The 18,545-nt window shown below is 42.4% G+C and overlaps 1 protein-coding gene across 1 annotated transcript in view; it reads left to right on the forward strand.

Annotated features, from left to right (window-relative positions):
• Positions 1-18,545, forward strand: part of SIM1 (SIM bHLH transcription factor 1) — a 48,756-nt gene that overhangs the window by 14,515 nt on the left and 15,696 nt on the right. The window contains exon 8 of the mRNA XM_055714406.1: positions 557-704. Within this exon, the coding sequence (XP_055570381.1) occupies positions 557-704 (148 nt within the window). The remainder of the gene's footprint in view (positions 1-556; positions 705-18,545) is intronic.

Below are 18,545 nucleotides of genomic sequence, written 5' to 3' on the forward strand. Positions count from 1 at the left end.
AGCCATGCCACTGAAATTCAAATACTTTTGTTCCACTTCCACCAAGTCTCACAAACCTTATCTGTGTATCTAATTCTGACCTCAGTAGTGAGCCCGATTCGGAGAGCTGTTCTTCATTCTATTTTGATATCATGATGACATTAATACGTGGATAGATGAATAAAAATGAAACTAACTTCCACAAAGTTTCCTTACAGAGACTGTAGCGAGAAATCTCCATGACGATATGTTGGGATGGGGGTAGGTGGTGGTGATGGGATGCACACACACACACACACACACACGCACACGCGCACACACACACACACACACACACACTCATCCTGCCCCACCAAATGTTCCTGAACAGCCTTTGACAAGGAGCGGCCCGAATCTCAGGGCTCCACCACCTTTGCCCGTGGATTTCGGTCCACGCCGCTTCCCAATGTGCTGCGCAGGGGGTCCCAGCGCCTCTCGCCGCCCACGGGGGTCTGGGGTGTGTGTGCGCCCCCTTCCCAGGGCCGATCCAAACGGAGGCGGGAGCCGTGCTGAGGCTCTCCCCGCTTTGTCCCCGCAGTGCTGGTGAAAGGGCAAGTGACCACCAAGTACTACCGCTTCCTGGCCAAGCACGGCGGCTGGGTGTGGGTGCAGAGCTACGCCACCATCGTGCACAACAGCCGTTCGTCCCGCCCGCACTGCATCGTCAGCGTCAACTACGTCCTCACGTAAGTCAGCCCGAGGGCCGCGCCACGCTGCGCGGGGCCGAGCGGGGCCGAGCCGGCGGCGGGCACCTGCCTGCGCGCCCCGCGCAGTGCCGCGCAGCGCTGCGGGCCGGGCCCGGCGGCCGCGCCTCCGCCTCCTCTCCCCCCTTCACGATCCCGGCTGCTGAGCCCCCGCGCTGCCGCTGACCAGGGCAGGCTCGCCAGGTCTGCTAGGAAACACACTGAACACTTTCATGTAGATGAAGGGTTTCCCGTCTGCCTGTTTCTTTCTCTTTCGAGAGGGGAAAAGATTTAGAGGTTTGTCACCCACATACTTTGCTGCCTACCACCCCCCACCCCCCCTTTTATTTTTTTTTTTCAGCTTAAATGCACCCGGCATTAACTAAAATTTAATGCAGCGTAAAAAAAAAAAAAAAAAAAAAAAAAAAAGGTTTCCACGTACGGAGTTATTTATACTCAACAAACAGGACATCTGTTTTTCTTTTCAAAAATCTGGGGTTTGAAGTTCTTAATTTCATCCAGAGTCTCTATCAAAGCTCCGAGATTTCTTTTTTGTTCTTGGAGAACGATCCTTACAGTGAACCACAAAGCAAGTTGGTGACCAGAAGGGTCAGTTAAACTTTTTAAAAACCAAAATAAAATAGTTTTTTTTTTTTTTTAAATATCAGTGACTGCTGAGATACCATATATCTCAACGCACTTCCTAGTATTTGGGGTTGTGTTCTAGCTATGCTGCTTAAACTGAAGCAGGGAGGCCCCGTGAAGGAAGGGACGCTCGCTCGGGCTGTTTGGAGGTGTTTATCGTTGGGATTGTCAGCATCTCCTGCAGGCACAGCGGCAGCTGCTGGCGGCCGCACTGATGCTTCGTTGGGACCGTAGGGCCGGTCGGGGCGGCGGTACCTGTAGATCCTAGGGGCTGAATATTCCTCTGTTCCGCTGCTCATTTCATATTCCGGAGGCAAATGTAGGTGTTGGGAACGTCTGAGAGGTACGACCCTCCGCTCTTCTAGAACTGCAGCATCGCGGTTTTGCCGTTGCGGGTTTCGCCCATGTGCAAGTGGCAAGTGGTTTGGTAGCCGAAATTAAGACGTGCTTCCCAGAATCAAGTGGCTCGGTACGGAGGGAACGGCTCTGGCCATGTGTACAGGCGCGGCTGGTGGGGTGGGGAAGGAGCTGGGGATCACGGCACCTAGGATGTAGTCACGTAGGTACGCAAGGTGGTAACTGGCATCGTGCTTCTAGCTGGGCAGAATGGGGTTATGGCGCCTGCATGAAAAGGCATACATTTGGGTCAGTACGCTGGTGTAGGGGGTAAACCATGAGACCCTTTAAAAGAAAACCCTTTTTATTCGCTTTAAAAAGGGACAGGGGGCGCGGCGGTGCGAATAGTCTGGCGTTCACCCAGCAAGGATGCAGATCAGCGGAGGCACCATCACCTCTGTCCCAGCCGTTCCGCACGTTTGTGTGTCCATCTCCCCTATACCAGCACCTCTCTGTATTTCTCACGTTGTCAATTAAGTCCAAGTACTTACCTTAGGTGAAGGGGGAACTGCAAAGACAGAAGTCAGTGTATCATAACGCTAAGAAACAAGGAACCCAAAGGCAACTAGCATGCTAGAGTGGTTTTGTACCAGAAAGGCTACATGTTTTCCTATGAGCACCTGAGATTATCGGTCGTTTCCCCCTCCTTTAATCCTCAATGCATGACAATCAATCACGGAACTCTACCTCAAATGACCCGAGTGGAAATGAAACATCCCAGCGGTTCAGCTTAAAGTCAGCTGGGGATCCGGCTTGATCTGTCCCCTTCTTGCCGGGGTGACCACCACGGCACCAGCCTTTCAGACTGGCACAACAAAGCCAGCAGGGAGTACCCTGGTCCCCTGGGGGCCGGTCAGACAAACCCTTCGGAGCTGCTTCCCAGCAGCGGGACCGGTTACACCACCTGCCGCCCTAGCCCACTTGCCTGCACACCAGTGCCGCGTTCACCACCAGTGCAGCCCAGCCCAGGGTGGCTACCAGCGGCTCGGAGGGGCCGGGGCCACCGCAGTCAGCTTGTTCGCAGTCCTTGTTTGCGCCCCCGCAGCCGCTGCTCGGCCGCGCCTCCATCCGCCCGCCCCGGGCAGCCCTTGCGCGCCCCGCCGGCATTTCCCCGCCGCCTGGCGCTGGCCGTGGGGGGGCCCAGCGCTCACAGCCTCCCCCACCCCCCTAAAAAAACCCCAAACAAACCCCCAAACCCCAACCGACAAGCAGCGCTGCAGGCGAGACGGCTTCCCCGGTTACAAGGTTATATTTAAACCCGTTTTCCGCCAGGCTGACATGTAGGAGAACTCCGGTTCTTTCAAGATTTCCCTTGGAGAATGAGCTTACACCGCGGCCCGACTCCGTCGCACTCGGTGTAAGGCTCCCCTTGCTCTCTTAGCTTAATTGCTTCGAGTGGGGAGGACGGCAAGAGGGCAGAGAGGGAGCCAGGCTAGCCAAAATGTGGATGCTGAATGCTGGGAGGTTCATCGTTGGTTGCGGCAGCTGCCATGTGCTGCCAGGGGCTGCAATGCAGGCACCACGACTGCTTTAAAATCTAGTTTTGGTATGCTTGGGTCCTCGAGGTCTCATCAATCCTGCCTGGCTTTCCATTAGAGTGTTGCAGAGGAAGGGATTGCATCCTGCTTGCTTCTGCGGCAGGGCTGCCACTGCTGAAATTGCTGCCCTGCATGCAGGCCACAAGCGTAGCTTCCACTGCAGTATTATTATTACTGTTATTATTATTATCATCATTACCCTATGGCTAACCTGCCTTTTGGAAAAATACATGAGAAAAACAGGCTGCACCATGTGCTGGGGGCTGTAAGCAGCAAAAGGGCTGGCTTTTAAAAAAGTGAGTTGTAGCCAGCCTCTGAAATGGGTAACCTGAGGGGGAGGGGAGCTGCTGGGGAAAGGTTCCTTGTGGGAGAGTCGGGCAGGATGGATGCTGAACTCATACCTAGCTATGGCTTAATTGCCTTAAGGAGTTATTCAGAGTCAACATTTTATCACTCAAATGAGGAAGGTAGGTGGTGAAAATACAGGGTAAAAATGAGAGGTTACGAGGATTTGGTGTTTTCCTCTGTATGGAGCAGACCCCATCCAAGGAGTGCTGAGTAAAAGTCCTGTAGCACTCAACATTTGCAAGTGTTTAATGGACTTTGTTTCGGTGCAAATCCTATAGCTACTGCAGTTCCTTAAGGATGACATTGGATTATTCCAGTAAACCTGGAACAGCTGACGTGTGTATATGTATGTGCACTTTACCCACCCAGCAGTGGGTGCATGGCAGAGCCACTTGTGCAGATGCAACCCCTGGCAGAGGCACTGGTTTGCCCGCTGCAGCCTGTGTCATGTTATAAACCCAGAGAGGGAAAACCTGCTTACGAAAGAAGAAGACAAACCTTTGCATATTGATTCTTGTGTATGGATATAGAAGAGAAAGCAAAAGAGGTGCAAACTAGTGGTTTTGCAATAACAGTCGTGTTTGGGATCGCAGAATGGAGCTTGAAAGGTGGGATGCCTCTTGCTGAAGATTCCTTTGAAAATAGGTGATAGTCTTTTTCACCCAAATGGGGTGAAAATAGCAAAAGGGATTGTGAGCTTTGGAAGGTATGGTGCAGGTTTTTGACCTGCTGGGTCCCTGGTCCCCTTGCACAGTACTTCTTCACTCAGGGAAAGCCCTAGGAGTTTTTTTAGTTTGCTCATGGGATAAGGAGCTTTTTCTCACTATTGAGAGGAACCTGAGTGCTCTGATATTTTGGAAAGGCATGGATACTGAGGGGTGTAAGTGCCAAACTGGTCTGTAGGACTAGTTTCAGTGCAGGCTGAGAGGAAGAGCAAGAATCTCTTACCTTGTAGCTTCCCAACTGCCCTGGGTGGTATAGATAATGAAAACAGAAAAAATGAGAATGGGTTTATGCAGAAAGGACTCTCCCCTCCCCTGCCCACCCCCCCCACCCACCCCCCCCCCCCCCAGCTATGAAAATAAAAAAGGGGTAATTTCCAACTTCAGTAAGTCCCAAGCTTTGAAAAAGTGAGTTCTAGGCTTGAGGACAAATGTTTGTAATAAGCATACATGCTGAACTAAATAGGTATGGTGGCAAGGGCATTTTAGCAACAAGAGGAAAGGTTATTTTCTATGTAACAGCAGTGTGTCAAAAATTAATGTAAATGACCTTTAAGGACTCCAGCTTTAAAGCACACGTATTTGCTCTTCTTTGTATTCTGCTTGGCATATGTGAGTACAGACACAGAATATTTGTTTCTTATTTGTTCTGTACACACAGTTGCCATATCATTGATTATTAGCTGTGCATGTTTATCACATAAAGGGACTCAAGTATGAGTCAATTAGTAGAGAACGCAACTGCTGAAGTTAAGTTTATATTTAGATCGCAAACAAACTCCCTTTAAACAAATGAGTAACACAAAGGGCAAATCTTTTGACTTTTTGAGCGTGAGCAAATATTATAATAATTTGTCTCCAGAGAAAGCTAAGGAAGTTTTCCTATATACGTTTCATTGTCCTTTAGCATTTAAAAGAATAGCAGTAGCAGTAACATACACAGATAACATGGATTAGGTACCTAATTGTGACTAATCTCTGTTCTGATGATATAGTACATCTATGATATAGTTCCATCTGACCTCTTTACATTGCATTATGTAACTGGCTGATTAGAAGCACAAATTAAATGCAATTTGTTTGAAAGATTATTTTACAAACAACTGCCATATTGATGAATGTTTTACTTAATGATGCAGTAAATGCAATTTAGAATAAATTAACCATTAATTGTATCTACACACTTAATCTTTAAATTATTATTACTATTTATAGCTTTGTGTACTACCAGATTTAAAATGATTGTATGAGCAATGTGGTGTCATTATGTGTAATGACTCAGACTTTGAAAACAATCCTTCCCAGCATATTAAGTGGGCTTTAGGGCAATTTGTGTTTCAGGTGGAAATAAACCTCTCCCCATATTTTTTGACAGTTACAATGAAATATTTTCATAGCTTTTCATAGGAATCCTCTTTTTGGCCTGTCTCTGGGACATCAGGTCTCACCTTCTTGTCTTCCTAGTCAATGGGAGAATCCACAAACTGTATGTCCACACCTGCAGGCCTACCTTAAGTGTTTTTCTCAAATTGACCTATCTGGAATTGCCACAGGGTCTTCTCATTAGACAAAGGCAGATGCATGTTCTCTTGTATCTCCCAAGTGTGTGATGGAGTATGTGGCATAATGAAGACACTGGGAAAGTTATTACTCGCAGAAGTAATCCTACTACACCCTTTTTCATATCGTTAGTGGAACCAGTTGTATGAGTAAGCTTAGCCATCTAACATTAATTCTCGACATTAGGCTTAGTGGCTTTAACTGAATAATGTATTCTTTCTTAAATAGTTGTAAACAGCAGAAATAAATTTGAGCTGCTACTTTTCCTTTATATTTCTCAGCATTAATGGGAATTTTGCCACTTGCTTAATTGTGCACAGAACTGGGTCCCAATTTATCTGTTCAATCTGCAATGTACTTTTCCTAAGACTGGAAAACCTACCATCACTCACATGATTGAATTAGCAATGTAAATATATCAAGGAATTGTTTTAATAAATCAAAGTGCTTGGGAAGCATATGCCTCAAAGGAAAAAAGTATAAAAGGATTCTTCTTGAACTACTCAGTGCAGCATTCTGTTTGTTTGCCATTAGTTTTTATTACAGACTTGTCTCCCTGGAACATTGTTTATATATATCTTGCAAATAAGAGACAGGCTTTTCCAGGTGTCCACAATACGTTTCTGCAGTTCTTCTTTGTTCATGTAGGGGCTTTCTTAGCTACCATTTGTTTAATTCACTCCAAATTTCTATGCTTGTATTTCAACCAGGTGACTGTAATGGCCAAGGCACTAAAACTGGGGGCCAGAGTCTACAGTCACTGCTCGCATGAAGAAAGTTTTATTTGCTAAAGTAAGGATTAAAGGACTGCAGCTCAGATCCACAGAAAAGCAGTCATTAGTTTAAATGCATGCATACTGATAGTCTCACACAGCATGAAATTCAGGATTGCAAGTAAGTGTCTCTATTCCAAGAAAGAAAAGCGACTTCAAATGCTTTCCACTTCATCCTTTTCCCATTCGGCATACCAGCTGTTCCAGACCTTTGGAAACTCCCTCCTCCCAAACACTGAGTTACAGATCTTGTAAAATGATTGTCTGGGGCTGAGACACATTCAGCAAGGGCAATGGCTGGAGTAATTACTATCTCCAGCTGTCTGCCTCACTCCACTGATGAAAGGTACAGGGCCTGCTCCAGGGTTTCTTACTCCTAAAATGCCACAGTTTATGGCTTAAGGTAAGCTGCCGCAGATTTCACTTTACATGGAAGCATTGGTCTGTACACTGTAGCACAGCTGTTATTGCTAGAGAGGTTGTTCACACTTTATTCTTACTCTGCCCTTCCGCACTCTGAATGGCATCAATGAGGTTTGTGAACACCAATACAGCAGCTGAGAGCTTCAGTCCTGTGGGGATCAGCGCCAGTGGTCCTCCCACACAGCAGACCAGGGGAGACCATAGGCCATGGAGCTCAGGGTTATGTTCATTGCTCTGTGAGAGTTCAGAGACCTGGAAAGAAGTAAGGTGGTTGGAAGAGCATCTGCTGGTTTTACCACATGGCATTTATATCTTGTCTATGGGTTGTGTCAGTGGCTGTGCAGCAGAGGCAGGCCAAGCCACTGAACTGCTGCCTAAGGATTCACCTCCATGCTATCACTGCCTTGATACTCTGCACAAAACTTGATGCAGAACTGGCTCCTGCTCTCATAACAGCAACAGTGTGTTCCTTAAGCAGGTTTACAGTTTTACTAGCTTGGCTTCTGTTTCCTTAATCTGTTGCATGTTTGCTCTTTTTGCTCTGTGCTGCATCTCAGTACTCTTGTGGCTCCCGTGTTGTTTCACTGTAATTATCATGAGATACAACAGGTGTGGTAAGTTACCAAACTACTTCTGAAGTAAGCACTTCTCTTTATGTTATGGTGGTTTTGCTAGTTTTTATTCGTATACACACAAATGTGGCATTTCGACATGGCCTAAATTAAGTGTTAACAAATAAATCTCCTTTGTCCATTCAACAGTGGCAAGTATCTGTTTAAAATCTAATTCGCCTTCCCTCACCTCTCTTTTGTACTTTACAGCATGGGCTAGGCTCCAGCACACATGTTCGTACTCAGTAGGTTACTTCAGAGGCAGCCCCTTTCACTTTGATGACACTATTTATGGAGGCAGGCATTGCTCTGTGTGAACAAGGGTATAGTGCCTGAGCCTTCTGAAGGCTTGGGATGGCTGAAGTCTGGAGTCAATCACATGATCTTGAACACAGTTAGACAATTTATTCCTGTTGTTGTCTTTTGTTATCATCCACTTAGTGCAATTAAATTGCAGAAGTCCTGATTTACTAAAGCACTTGAGCACATGGCAGGCTCTAAAAGTGCTTAGACATAACTTTTAGTACATGATTATATCCTAGTGAATTCGGTTTTGAAATAAAAGGAAAGCCTTAGGCACACGCTTAGAAATAAGAATATTCCTTGGTGTTGCCATAATAGAGATGACTTGAAGGACGTGTTTGTTACTGTGTTGAATTGGGACCTAATAAAGAACAGCCGTAGTTTTTCAGCTACAAACCACTGTGTATAAATCTTGGGGACAGCAATGCTGAAAATAACAGCTATTATCTGCTGAAGTTTCAGTCCAGCTATGGAAACTCAAATGCCTGGCTAACTAAAGTTTGGACATATCCCTAGCATTGTGTGGATATTTTGACATAACCTAGAGTGAAGATCCTTAAACATCCAATATTCAATGTTCTTACATCTGTGCTGTCGGTTAGGAAGTGAACACGCACAGTCTGCCCTGAAGGCAGCCTGTTCCCAAGTAGCCTGTGGCTTCGATCATCTCTGTACTATGTTTGGCAGCTGGTAGCCTGGGCTGTTGCTGTAGAAAACTCTCTTTCCCTGACTTAGTTGTTGGTTAACTGAAACCCACCCAAAGGCATTGCACGCAATTTTTCTCTTGCTGTTTCCAAAGACTGTTTTGTACCCACAACAAAATCATAATCTTCAATGACTGCTTCACAAGGCATATCCCAGTAGAGTATTTGCCCAAATAAAGGCCGGATTTGGTAAATAGCTTGATAGCATCCTCCCATTTGCAGCCAAAATGCTGAAAATAATTCTCTTGATCCTAAGCTGCTAGTAGGAGAGAGAGTTACAGAAAAAGTGCCATCTTCTGAAAGATGATCAGCCTCCTTAGTGCTTTCTAGTCCATGAAAACCACCAAGAGGCGTGGGAGCATGGCTTCAGTCCAAAGAAAACTGCATGTCTGTGTGACTACAACTGTGTAACTTAACATGGGAATATGCAGTTAGGGCTTCCATGATGATATCTAGTGGGTTCAAGAAAGCAATAGGAGAGAAGGTGCACAGCACCGTTTGCACAGGTGAGCTACTCCGGTGTTGCTGTGTATGGGCTACAGAAGTGGTCACCATAAGCACAGTAAACCTCACACATTATGATATACTAAACTTGTTGCACAAACCAAATCAAATGTTCAGTTACTTCAGCTGCAGATGAGCTGTAGTGTCGGTCCAAGGACAGCTGTAGGTTGTCAGTGGAGTTGATCTGCCTATATGCTTTGGACATTTTTATGAGAACATGCAGCAGCCTGATCAGAGACACTTGTAGGCATCCAAAACCCCTTGATAAATGTGCACATGAAGCAGTGAAAACAGAGTGGCTAAGGCCTCTGCTTGTCCTAGTCAAAGCAAGGACCAAGAGGGCAAAGGTACTAGTCAGATGATAGATTTAAATTTCTAAAGAAGATTTTAGCTTGATGTTCCTGTGTTTTATTAAATGATTTTTATTTATTTGTTGAGAAACTTTAGACACACCTAGTAAGTATTTCACTATCTACAACCATTGAACCCACTGGAGACTTATTCTTCAGTTTCATAAGCTGGATTTTAACATGGGCATGCATTTCTGGGACTGTGTATGTTAATGCTGAGTTCTTGTTAGGAGTATTGTCAAAAAGCATTAACTACTATTAAAAAAGTCTCCTGAATTTGATAGAAGGCATGGGGTCAGCAGTAGTTGTGCCATATATGGTGGTTTAACTTATTCCGTGGCCCAGAGGGTCTAGGTAGTCAAGCAGGTTATCTTGTATCAATTTTAGCATTTAATGGACCCACTTAACCAATATAACCATGTATAATGTATACTTTCAGGAGACAGAATCAGTGATTACCAGGAAAGTATCAAATAAAATGGAGTATTATGGGCTATCTTATAGCCTCATGATACTGGCTTTTCTTGCTATTTGTTTCCTGTTTTATCAACATCAACTCTTTATACATTGTATGTCTATTAAAGCTGGATCATCAAGCCTGAGTCTGATATGAACAGAGCCTTAGACACAAGTGGCAAGTAATGTTAGTGAGATTTGGCTGCAGTAGTGGTTTGGCTATGCGTGGGAAGGAGTTAAAAGGCAGTCTAACTCAGGTAAAAATAATGAAATGAGAAAACAGGTATATTAATTTGTTAAAAAGTCAAAAAGCCCTTCTCCTCACATGCCAAGGATGACGTGCAAGTCCTTGCCTGTCTTCCTCCCCTTACCTACTCTAAAACTTAAGCCAAACAAGGTTCAGTTGAAAAGCATTTAGTAAGATGTCATGGTTGCTTGCTTTGTGGGCAGGTAATGGCCCACAATGGCCCTCAGGGGCAAAGTGCTGTCCCTTGGCCAAAGCTGAGGAACTCTGGACGGGTGAATGGGAAAGACTTTCATTGTAGAAAAATCTTCCTTCTTCTGAGGAAGGTGAAAGTCTTATCTCAAGAAAGTACTAATCTGATGAAAGCGATCTATTGCAGATGGGACCTCTTCAACAGATGGAGTTCATGAATCCTTTTGGATTTAACATGCCTCTTCACTATGGGGTGCAGCTGACCACAAAAAGTAGGCTGGAATGATGGACAAGTATGTTATGAGGCATGCAGATAGGAAATTTCCCAAGGACGAACAAACAGAATAAACAGCAAACCACTTTCCAAGCACATAATTTTGCTCAAATAAACTATGGCAAGATCACAGAAGCTTGTTCAGAAAGTCATTGCAGAAAAGCTAATTTTTTGAAGTGTTCACCTTAGGATCTTAGGAAAGTTTCACAAGAAAAGATTTAATTATGGGGAACACAGAGGAGTTGATAAAATATGAAATATTAATAGATTAATTTTTACAGTAAATTATGACAGCAAATTGTTAGGACTAAGTCTTTACTGCACAGTTTCAAAGGAACTGAAGTATGAAATTGTTTAACTGCTGTGGTAGAGAGTGTAACGTAAGAACAGCTATAAGGGATCAGGCACATACTGGTGGCGGTCATGGCAAATACTTTGGAAAGAGTTTAAAAATAGGACAAGCATGCAATAATGCTTCCCCAGCACTTTGTCCCAATCTTCAAGAAGTTCAAATGACTTCCTAGAAAGAGGTGAGATCTTTGAGTGTATTAGCTGTCAGTGTTTTGTTTTTTTTTTTTCCATAAATTTATCTCCTTACCTTTGAAACCATGTGAGCCTTTGCCAAGCTGAAGTAAATGTGGTAAGAAAGTTCTCCTTTTGTTGTGAACGTGCCACCTTTTTATTCCTTTCATAGCCCTTACTTCTTGCATTAGAAGGAAAAGTGAAAAACTGCTTCCCACTCATTTTCTCTATGTTGCTTTTAATTTACAGATCTTATTTTCTTCTCCCAGGCACCTCTTCTTCAGTCTGAGGAGTCTTTTTAATTGTTCCTCATAGAAAGCCTGTTCCAAGCCCACCATCCTTGCTGTCCCACTCTGAGCTTTTTCAGGTTTTCAGATGGGACAGTCAGAGTATGCAGTATTTGAGGTGTCAGTGCATGACAGGTATAAACCTCATTTTTATAATCCTCATTTACTACATAGTCATGCATTTTCTTACACACAGGGCAGTCTGTGTTATCAGTGACCTCTCTGCAATGTGATGAATCTTTCTTTTGTGAAACTTCTCAGTGTAAGTGAAGAAACATATACCTTAGAGGATTCTTCACTAAAACAGGGTTTAAGGCTACTAGTTTTAGAAAGAAAAATCTGAAACTAGCTTTTAAAGACCATACTTAAGCTCCATAGAGGAGACTCTTATATACATCCCTAGTAACTTGGAGTCCCTAGCTACATAATTGTCTTTTGTGGCTTCTAAACACCCAGAAAGAGGACTTTTACCCATTTTTGTGTCAACTTTTCAGCTGCTGTTACTTACAAAACATAGAATAGTCAAATCTTGAAAGTATCTTGGCTGTTTTAGCTCTTATTCTTGCCATGAGGGGACAGATCTGGTATGAGGCTCTTATGTCTAAAAAAATACCTGGATTTTAAAAAGGAAACACCCACCATCCATCAAGAAAATAATGAGGAGCTCATTTTGGTTCTCCTTATTCCATACCTTAATGTGATATAGGAATTCTTAGGATTTAGAAAACCGTTAATCTATAATCTCTGCCAAAAAATCGTCAGCATCCTCTCAAATCCTTTTGTCCAAGCGTATCATATAGCTATCTAGTGTGCTGTTCCCAAGAATTTCTGCTCAGTTAGGTACACAATAACAATGGTATTACATGTATTCAATCAAGTATTTTTATTCATAGAATACATTTCAAATTTATTTTAGCAGTTTAAATAAGTGAGTTTAATGTATATTTAGTCAAGCATTACAGTAGTGAGGGCTTAAATAGATTAGAAATAAATGAATCCAATTAAAGAACATGTCTGTGAAATTTGATATATCATAGGTGTGAATTAACTGTTTACACAGCAACTGTAAATAAATCATTAATGATTATCTAGAAGAGGTTTAATCAAGGATAAATAGTATAGGACGTAGTTAAAAACATTTGTGTTGAATACATGGAGATTCTGAAATAATAAAGCTATGCTTTGCATCAATAGTGACATGAGTACTGGTCTTGAGAAATGTATTTTTTGGCATCTCTGGTAGATGTACAGCCAGGGGCTGCAGCTGAGAGTTAGCTTAGTAACATTAGCTAGCATGCATTAATAGTGGGAGATTGTTCCTTCCAACAAAAAGCTTCAGTTTAATAGGTGAGACAGACAAAGATATTTCACAAAAACGTTTCCTACAAGAACATATTTTTATGCTCCTTTTCAGAGCTAATATTCAGCAAAGTTAAGGTAGGGATTCTCAGAAGTGATCAGTGATCAGTGCTGGGCTAAATTTGACCCTGGCAAAACGGAAAGTCCTGCTGGCCACCTGGCAAGTAAGCTCAGGCAAGTGCCAAGTGCTTGCTGAAATCCCATGACATGTGATTTGTCCAGTGTGGCACCTGTACGCTGTGGGAGGATTGAGAATTGAATCCACATCACTTGGTTATCAGATTGGTGTCTTAAAGGTGTCAGTGGTATTCAAGGTATGGTTTTCAACATGGAAAAATACTAAGAAGCCCAAGATGGGAAAATGTACCCTCTCTAATAGCAGTCTGTTGTGCTGTTGTCAGTCTGGCTTTCTGCAAAACGGAAGGATACATGAGAACTTCTGTTTATGTGGCATTAATTCCTAAAGGGGTGCTGCGTACCTGAGCTTGCCAATGCACTGAAGTGACATTTTTTTTATGGAGGGGTTGAAAGGGAGTAGTTAGGAGAAAAAAATGAGACTTTTTGAAGTCTCATTTAACAGGCCTTTGGTTTATTCAGAAATATTATTTTGAATGTGCAGGTGAATTTAAAGTAATGGAAACCCTCAAATGATTACAAAGAGGTCACCATGATAATTTAACAAAGGCTGACAGTATGGACATGAGTCATGGAGTTCTGCAAGGTTTAACATGCCTTCAGGTAAAGTATTCTTAACTATTTGGTGGCCATAACAAAAAAACCCCAAAAAACTAAAAGAAAAAAAAGCATTGTTGGCTATGTCCCTCTAATCCAAATTTCTCATTATCAGACAGATTTTAACATATACAAACATTTATAAACTACTGTCAAATATATTTCTCTGTTTAACTTGGCTGAATACACATAGAACATAACTTTTAGCCAGCTGTGCTCCTAGGCACCTCACATTTGAAAAAAAGCACTCACAGTATATATAAATGTTACAGAATTATACTCAGGTCATCATATCTTATTTATTTAAAGCATTTTTTCAGTGCTATCTGTAACAAAATGGTAATGCATTTATATATAATTAGCCTAAGGTATCTTAGGCATTTTATTCACAAACAATAATAAATCCCCGGTGCAGGTTTTCATCTAGCAAATCTAGTAAATAAAGGCAAATATGGTGTACAAAGGATTCCATTTGGAGCCAGAGATGCTAGCTATGTGGTTGAGAATGACAAACGGTACCTTCAGACTGCTGAAAACTCTGCCACACCATGGTTGTCTAGAGGCCAGGGTGTTTTATTTAACTCCAACTGACAGTAAAGTGAATGCATTCTGAGATCCGAAACAAATCACTGAATATACAAAACTTCTCTGAGAGTAGCTGTCTAGAGGATACCCTCAGATATTTGTGTTAAATGATTCGTATAGGAAACTTTGTGCTTCAATTTTCCCAAATGTATCAAATCGTTTAATTAAGCTTCCTGGTTTGGATCGTTCTGTGTTGAAACACAAATACAGAAACAAAATATCATGTATGTGAATCTCAGGGCTGGAGGAGCTGTAAACTTTGACTCAAGATGTATTACCGTTGCTTATGCTATTTATGGAATTAAATGGGTGCCTGGAACTTAATGAAGGGATCCAATATACAGATCTTGTACTTCTCCAAGTAGATACATTGCTTAACCATTAAGTGTGTTAATGATAGACAGCCACTTGAAAGATTTCTGGAAAGTCTTTCCAAAGACTTTGGTGAGCAGTAGGTCAGGCCTATATGGGACTTTTCAACTGGGACGTTTTAGAAAAGAGGCGTACTAACACCATCCCAATAACCAATGGGAATATCGAGGCAGGGAGTATCTTCAATGCCGCACAACTGAATGTCAGTGTAGTTTCATAACAAGCAGTGAGGTTCAAAGCTTTTTTCCTACTTTGTCCTGAAATTTGGCTTCCTGAATGAGCTAAGTTTAAAATCTTATTTTGACTGGTTGTGGAAGATGCTAAGGGGATTGTATACGCTCCTCCTTGACAAGTCTTGTGAGCAGACTGAGGCCTTTGTAAACATTTCTGAGACACATTGTACATGAACAGAGGACATGGCAGATGAGGAAATTGTCTGTTTTGTTGTACCATCTGCTGATTTAGAAAGCCTGAAGATGACAAACAGCCAGAATCTGTTCTATTTTCACTCATCTGCTGAATGGCGCTCTGTTAGCATTGCATAAGCTGGAGTGTGGAAATGTTAAAAGTTGCAGGCATTGTTTAAAAGTAGAAGAATGATATATTATAGTATTGTGGTCAGACATGTACGAGGATGTGCCAGACTTTTACCACCTTCATGGCTGATTTTAAATGAATTGCAACAACTTGGCAAAATAGACTGAGCATTAATGACATTAACACTTTCAGTTTAATCCCAACATTTCTATCCTGTATTCTCTTAGACTGGCAGAAAATCTGACAAATAATTTTTCTGATTTTTAACTAAAAAATGCAGAGTGCATATGACCCCTTTCATAGATTTGCGTGTAAAACTAGAGGAAATGATGAACATACATATATTATGAGTTCAATAGAAAAAATAGTGAAACCAATTAAAATGGCACCTTGATTTCTTTTGCATGAACAATGCTTTCCACTTTGTTTCAGTTGTGATTGTACCTATGATGTAGGAACCTGCTGCATTAAAATCATCTAATGCCTTTACTTGCAGCTTGTATGTCATCAATTACTTTGAAATGTGTAGGGAATGACATGGGTGTAGGTTATCCAGTGTTTTTCAGGTTTATGTGGCCACATGATGCTTTTTTATTTTTTATTTGCTGTGATTTCCAGTGACAGTATTCCAGTGACAAAATTGCATATTATTCAGACTATAAATTGAAAGATACCTAAAAACAAGAATAAGTTCTGTTTCCAGTTGTATACTGGAATTGCTGTATTGGATCCAATCAAATTAGAATTTGATTGCTGCTGGAAAGAATGATCTGATATGTGTTTATAATCCAATGCCATAACTCCATGCATGAAAACTGAATTTCTGTGAATCTTCTTTAAGGCGTCTCAATTTAGTGTCTTTTGATGGAATTAAATACACTGTAAATATCATAAAATATAGAATCATAGGATGGTTTGGGTTGCAGGGACCTTAAAGATCATCTAGTTCCAACCTTCCTGCCATGAGTAGGGACGTCTTCCACCAGAGCAGCTTGCTTGAGACCCATCCAACCGGGCCTTGAACATTTCCAGGGATGGGGCTTCCACAAGTTCTCTGGGCAACATGTTCCAGTGTTTCACCACCCTCATAGTAAAGAATTCCTTCTTAATATCTAATCTAAATTTACTCTTTTTTAGGTTAAAACCGTTATCCCTTGTCCTATCACTACAGGCCCTACTAAAAAGTCTGTCCCCATCTTCCTAATAAGACCCCTTTAAGTATTGAAAGGCTGCTACAAGGTATCCCTGAAGTCTTCTCTTCTTCAGGTTGAACGACACCAACTGTCTTAGTCTGTCTTCACAGGAGAGGTGCCCCAGCCCTCTGATGATCTTCATTGCCCTCCTCTGGACTCGCCTCCATGTGGGGTCTCATAAGAGTGGACTAGAGGGGAAGAATCACCTCCCTTGACCTGCTGGCCACGCTTCTTTTGATGCAGCCCAGGATATGGTTGGCTTTCTGGGCTGCAAGCACACATTGCTGGGTCATGTCCAGCTTTTTATGCACTAGCACCCCCAAGCCTTCTCCTTAGGGCTGCTCTCAGTCTGTTCTCTGCCCAGCCTGTACCGATTCTGGGGGTTGTGCTGACTCACATGCAAGACCTTGCACTTGACCTTGTTGAACTTCACAACGTTTGCACAGGCCCACCCCTCAAGCTTGTTAAAGTCCCTCTGGATGGCATCCCTTCCCTCCAGCATGTCAACCACACGACTCAGCTTGGTGCTGGTGATCTTGCTGAGGGTGCACTTGATCCCACTGTCCATGTTGCTGACAAAGATGTTGAACAGCACTGGTCCCAGTACGGACCTCTGAACACCACTTGTCACCAGTCTCCACTTGGATATTGAGATGTTGAATGCAACTCTTTGAGCGTAGCCATCCAGCCAATTATCCACTGAGTGGTCCACCTGTCAAATCCATGTCTCTCCAGTTTAGAGACAAGGATATTGTGTGGGACAATGTCAAAAGCTTTGCACAAGTCCAGGTAGATGACAAATATCTGCCTCTTTTTGGTTATCTGTGTATTCTCTGTCACTTTATGAAGAGCTTATTCTTTCCTTTCTGGCATGTTGTGGCATTAAGGTAAGAAGATGCTCTCTCTTATGGCTTTTGCAGGGTTTTCCATGGGCTGAGCATTTTTTCTTCTGTTTTGAAGGTTTTCTTCTTGGTTCGAAAGTTATGTTGCTTATGACTGTAGATACGTAAGATCTCTATTTTTAAGTCTGGTTGTCCTTAAATTATTTTGGTTGAATCTGGATATTTATTCTTCACTAATGGATGCCATTATTTTAGTCCTTCTTCTGCATACATCCTTTTGAACTGTTCTTTCTATTTGAAAGCGTTTTTCAGTGCTTAAGTTCTTTTCTGTCCCATAGCCAACACTGTCTTTAAGTAGGAATCTAAATATCTTCAAAATTATTTATGCTTTTAGCTCTCTAATGCTAATGTCTAGTCTCACTTTTACTTTTAGATTTTGGTTAAAGTAGTTCCAGACTTCATCGTGTTACTTGAAGAAACACAACTACAAAAAAGCGTGGCTTGTCTGTACAGTTTTAGTTTGTCTTGGGGCATACCATGCCCACGGGACCTTTGTCAGTAATTCCAGTCTTCCCAACATTATTTTAGCAATGCTGACTCACCCTTTCCTCATCTTTTTTCCTTCAAAGATATCATATAAAAAACCCTTTCATTTTCTTCAGTTTTATGGTGAGCTCTATCGACACATTCAGTTGCCGTATTTGTGCAAGCTGTTGTTTGCTGAGATTTCAGGTTTTGTGGCACTCTGATACTCCCTTACCAGACTTTTTTGGGTCTATCTGCTAATAAGTCATTATCCCTTCCTCAAACTTCCATTAGACAGACTGTTGTTGCCACCATGTTTCATATTGTACATTTTGGCAATGGTAGTGGCAGAAAGTGTCTCTTAAAGCTGAATTATGAGAACTCTTTACACAAGTGTTGCAGACCCAGCTGTCATCCAAGTTGTGAGCAAACAGATTGCCTTCCTCTTCCAAATGCTTTTCTGCTACAGCCTTTGTCCTTCTCTACCTATGCAGCTAATTATAGCTAGATCCCTTTAGTAAAAATGCTTTGGACTCAACTTTCAGATGCTTTATTGCAGAGAAGTGCAGTTGGTACAGCCATTGATCCTTGTTTTTTTTCATGATGCTAGCTCTACTACATCAACAAGTGCTCTCAAAATTAGGCTCAAGCTTTATAATAGGCGTTGGAAGAGCCAGAGATATGGGACAGAGTGGAAATGCTTGTGCGAGTTAGATCTGAGATGAAAACGGGAAGCGACATATTGTAGCAAGAGGATTTTATACTTTGTCTTCTGATTTCTTTTCACTTACAGTGAAGCATGGTAATCCAGTCTGTAGGTGCTTGATACATTGACCATACTGGCCAG

Source organism: Falco cherrug, chromosome 6 (assembly GCF_023634085.1).
Source record: "Falco cherrug isolate bFalChe1 chromosome 6, bFalChe1.pri, whole genome shotgun sequence".
Lineage (NCBI taxonomy): Eukaryota > Metazoa > Chordata > Aves > Falconiformes > Falconidae > Falco > Falco cherrug.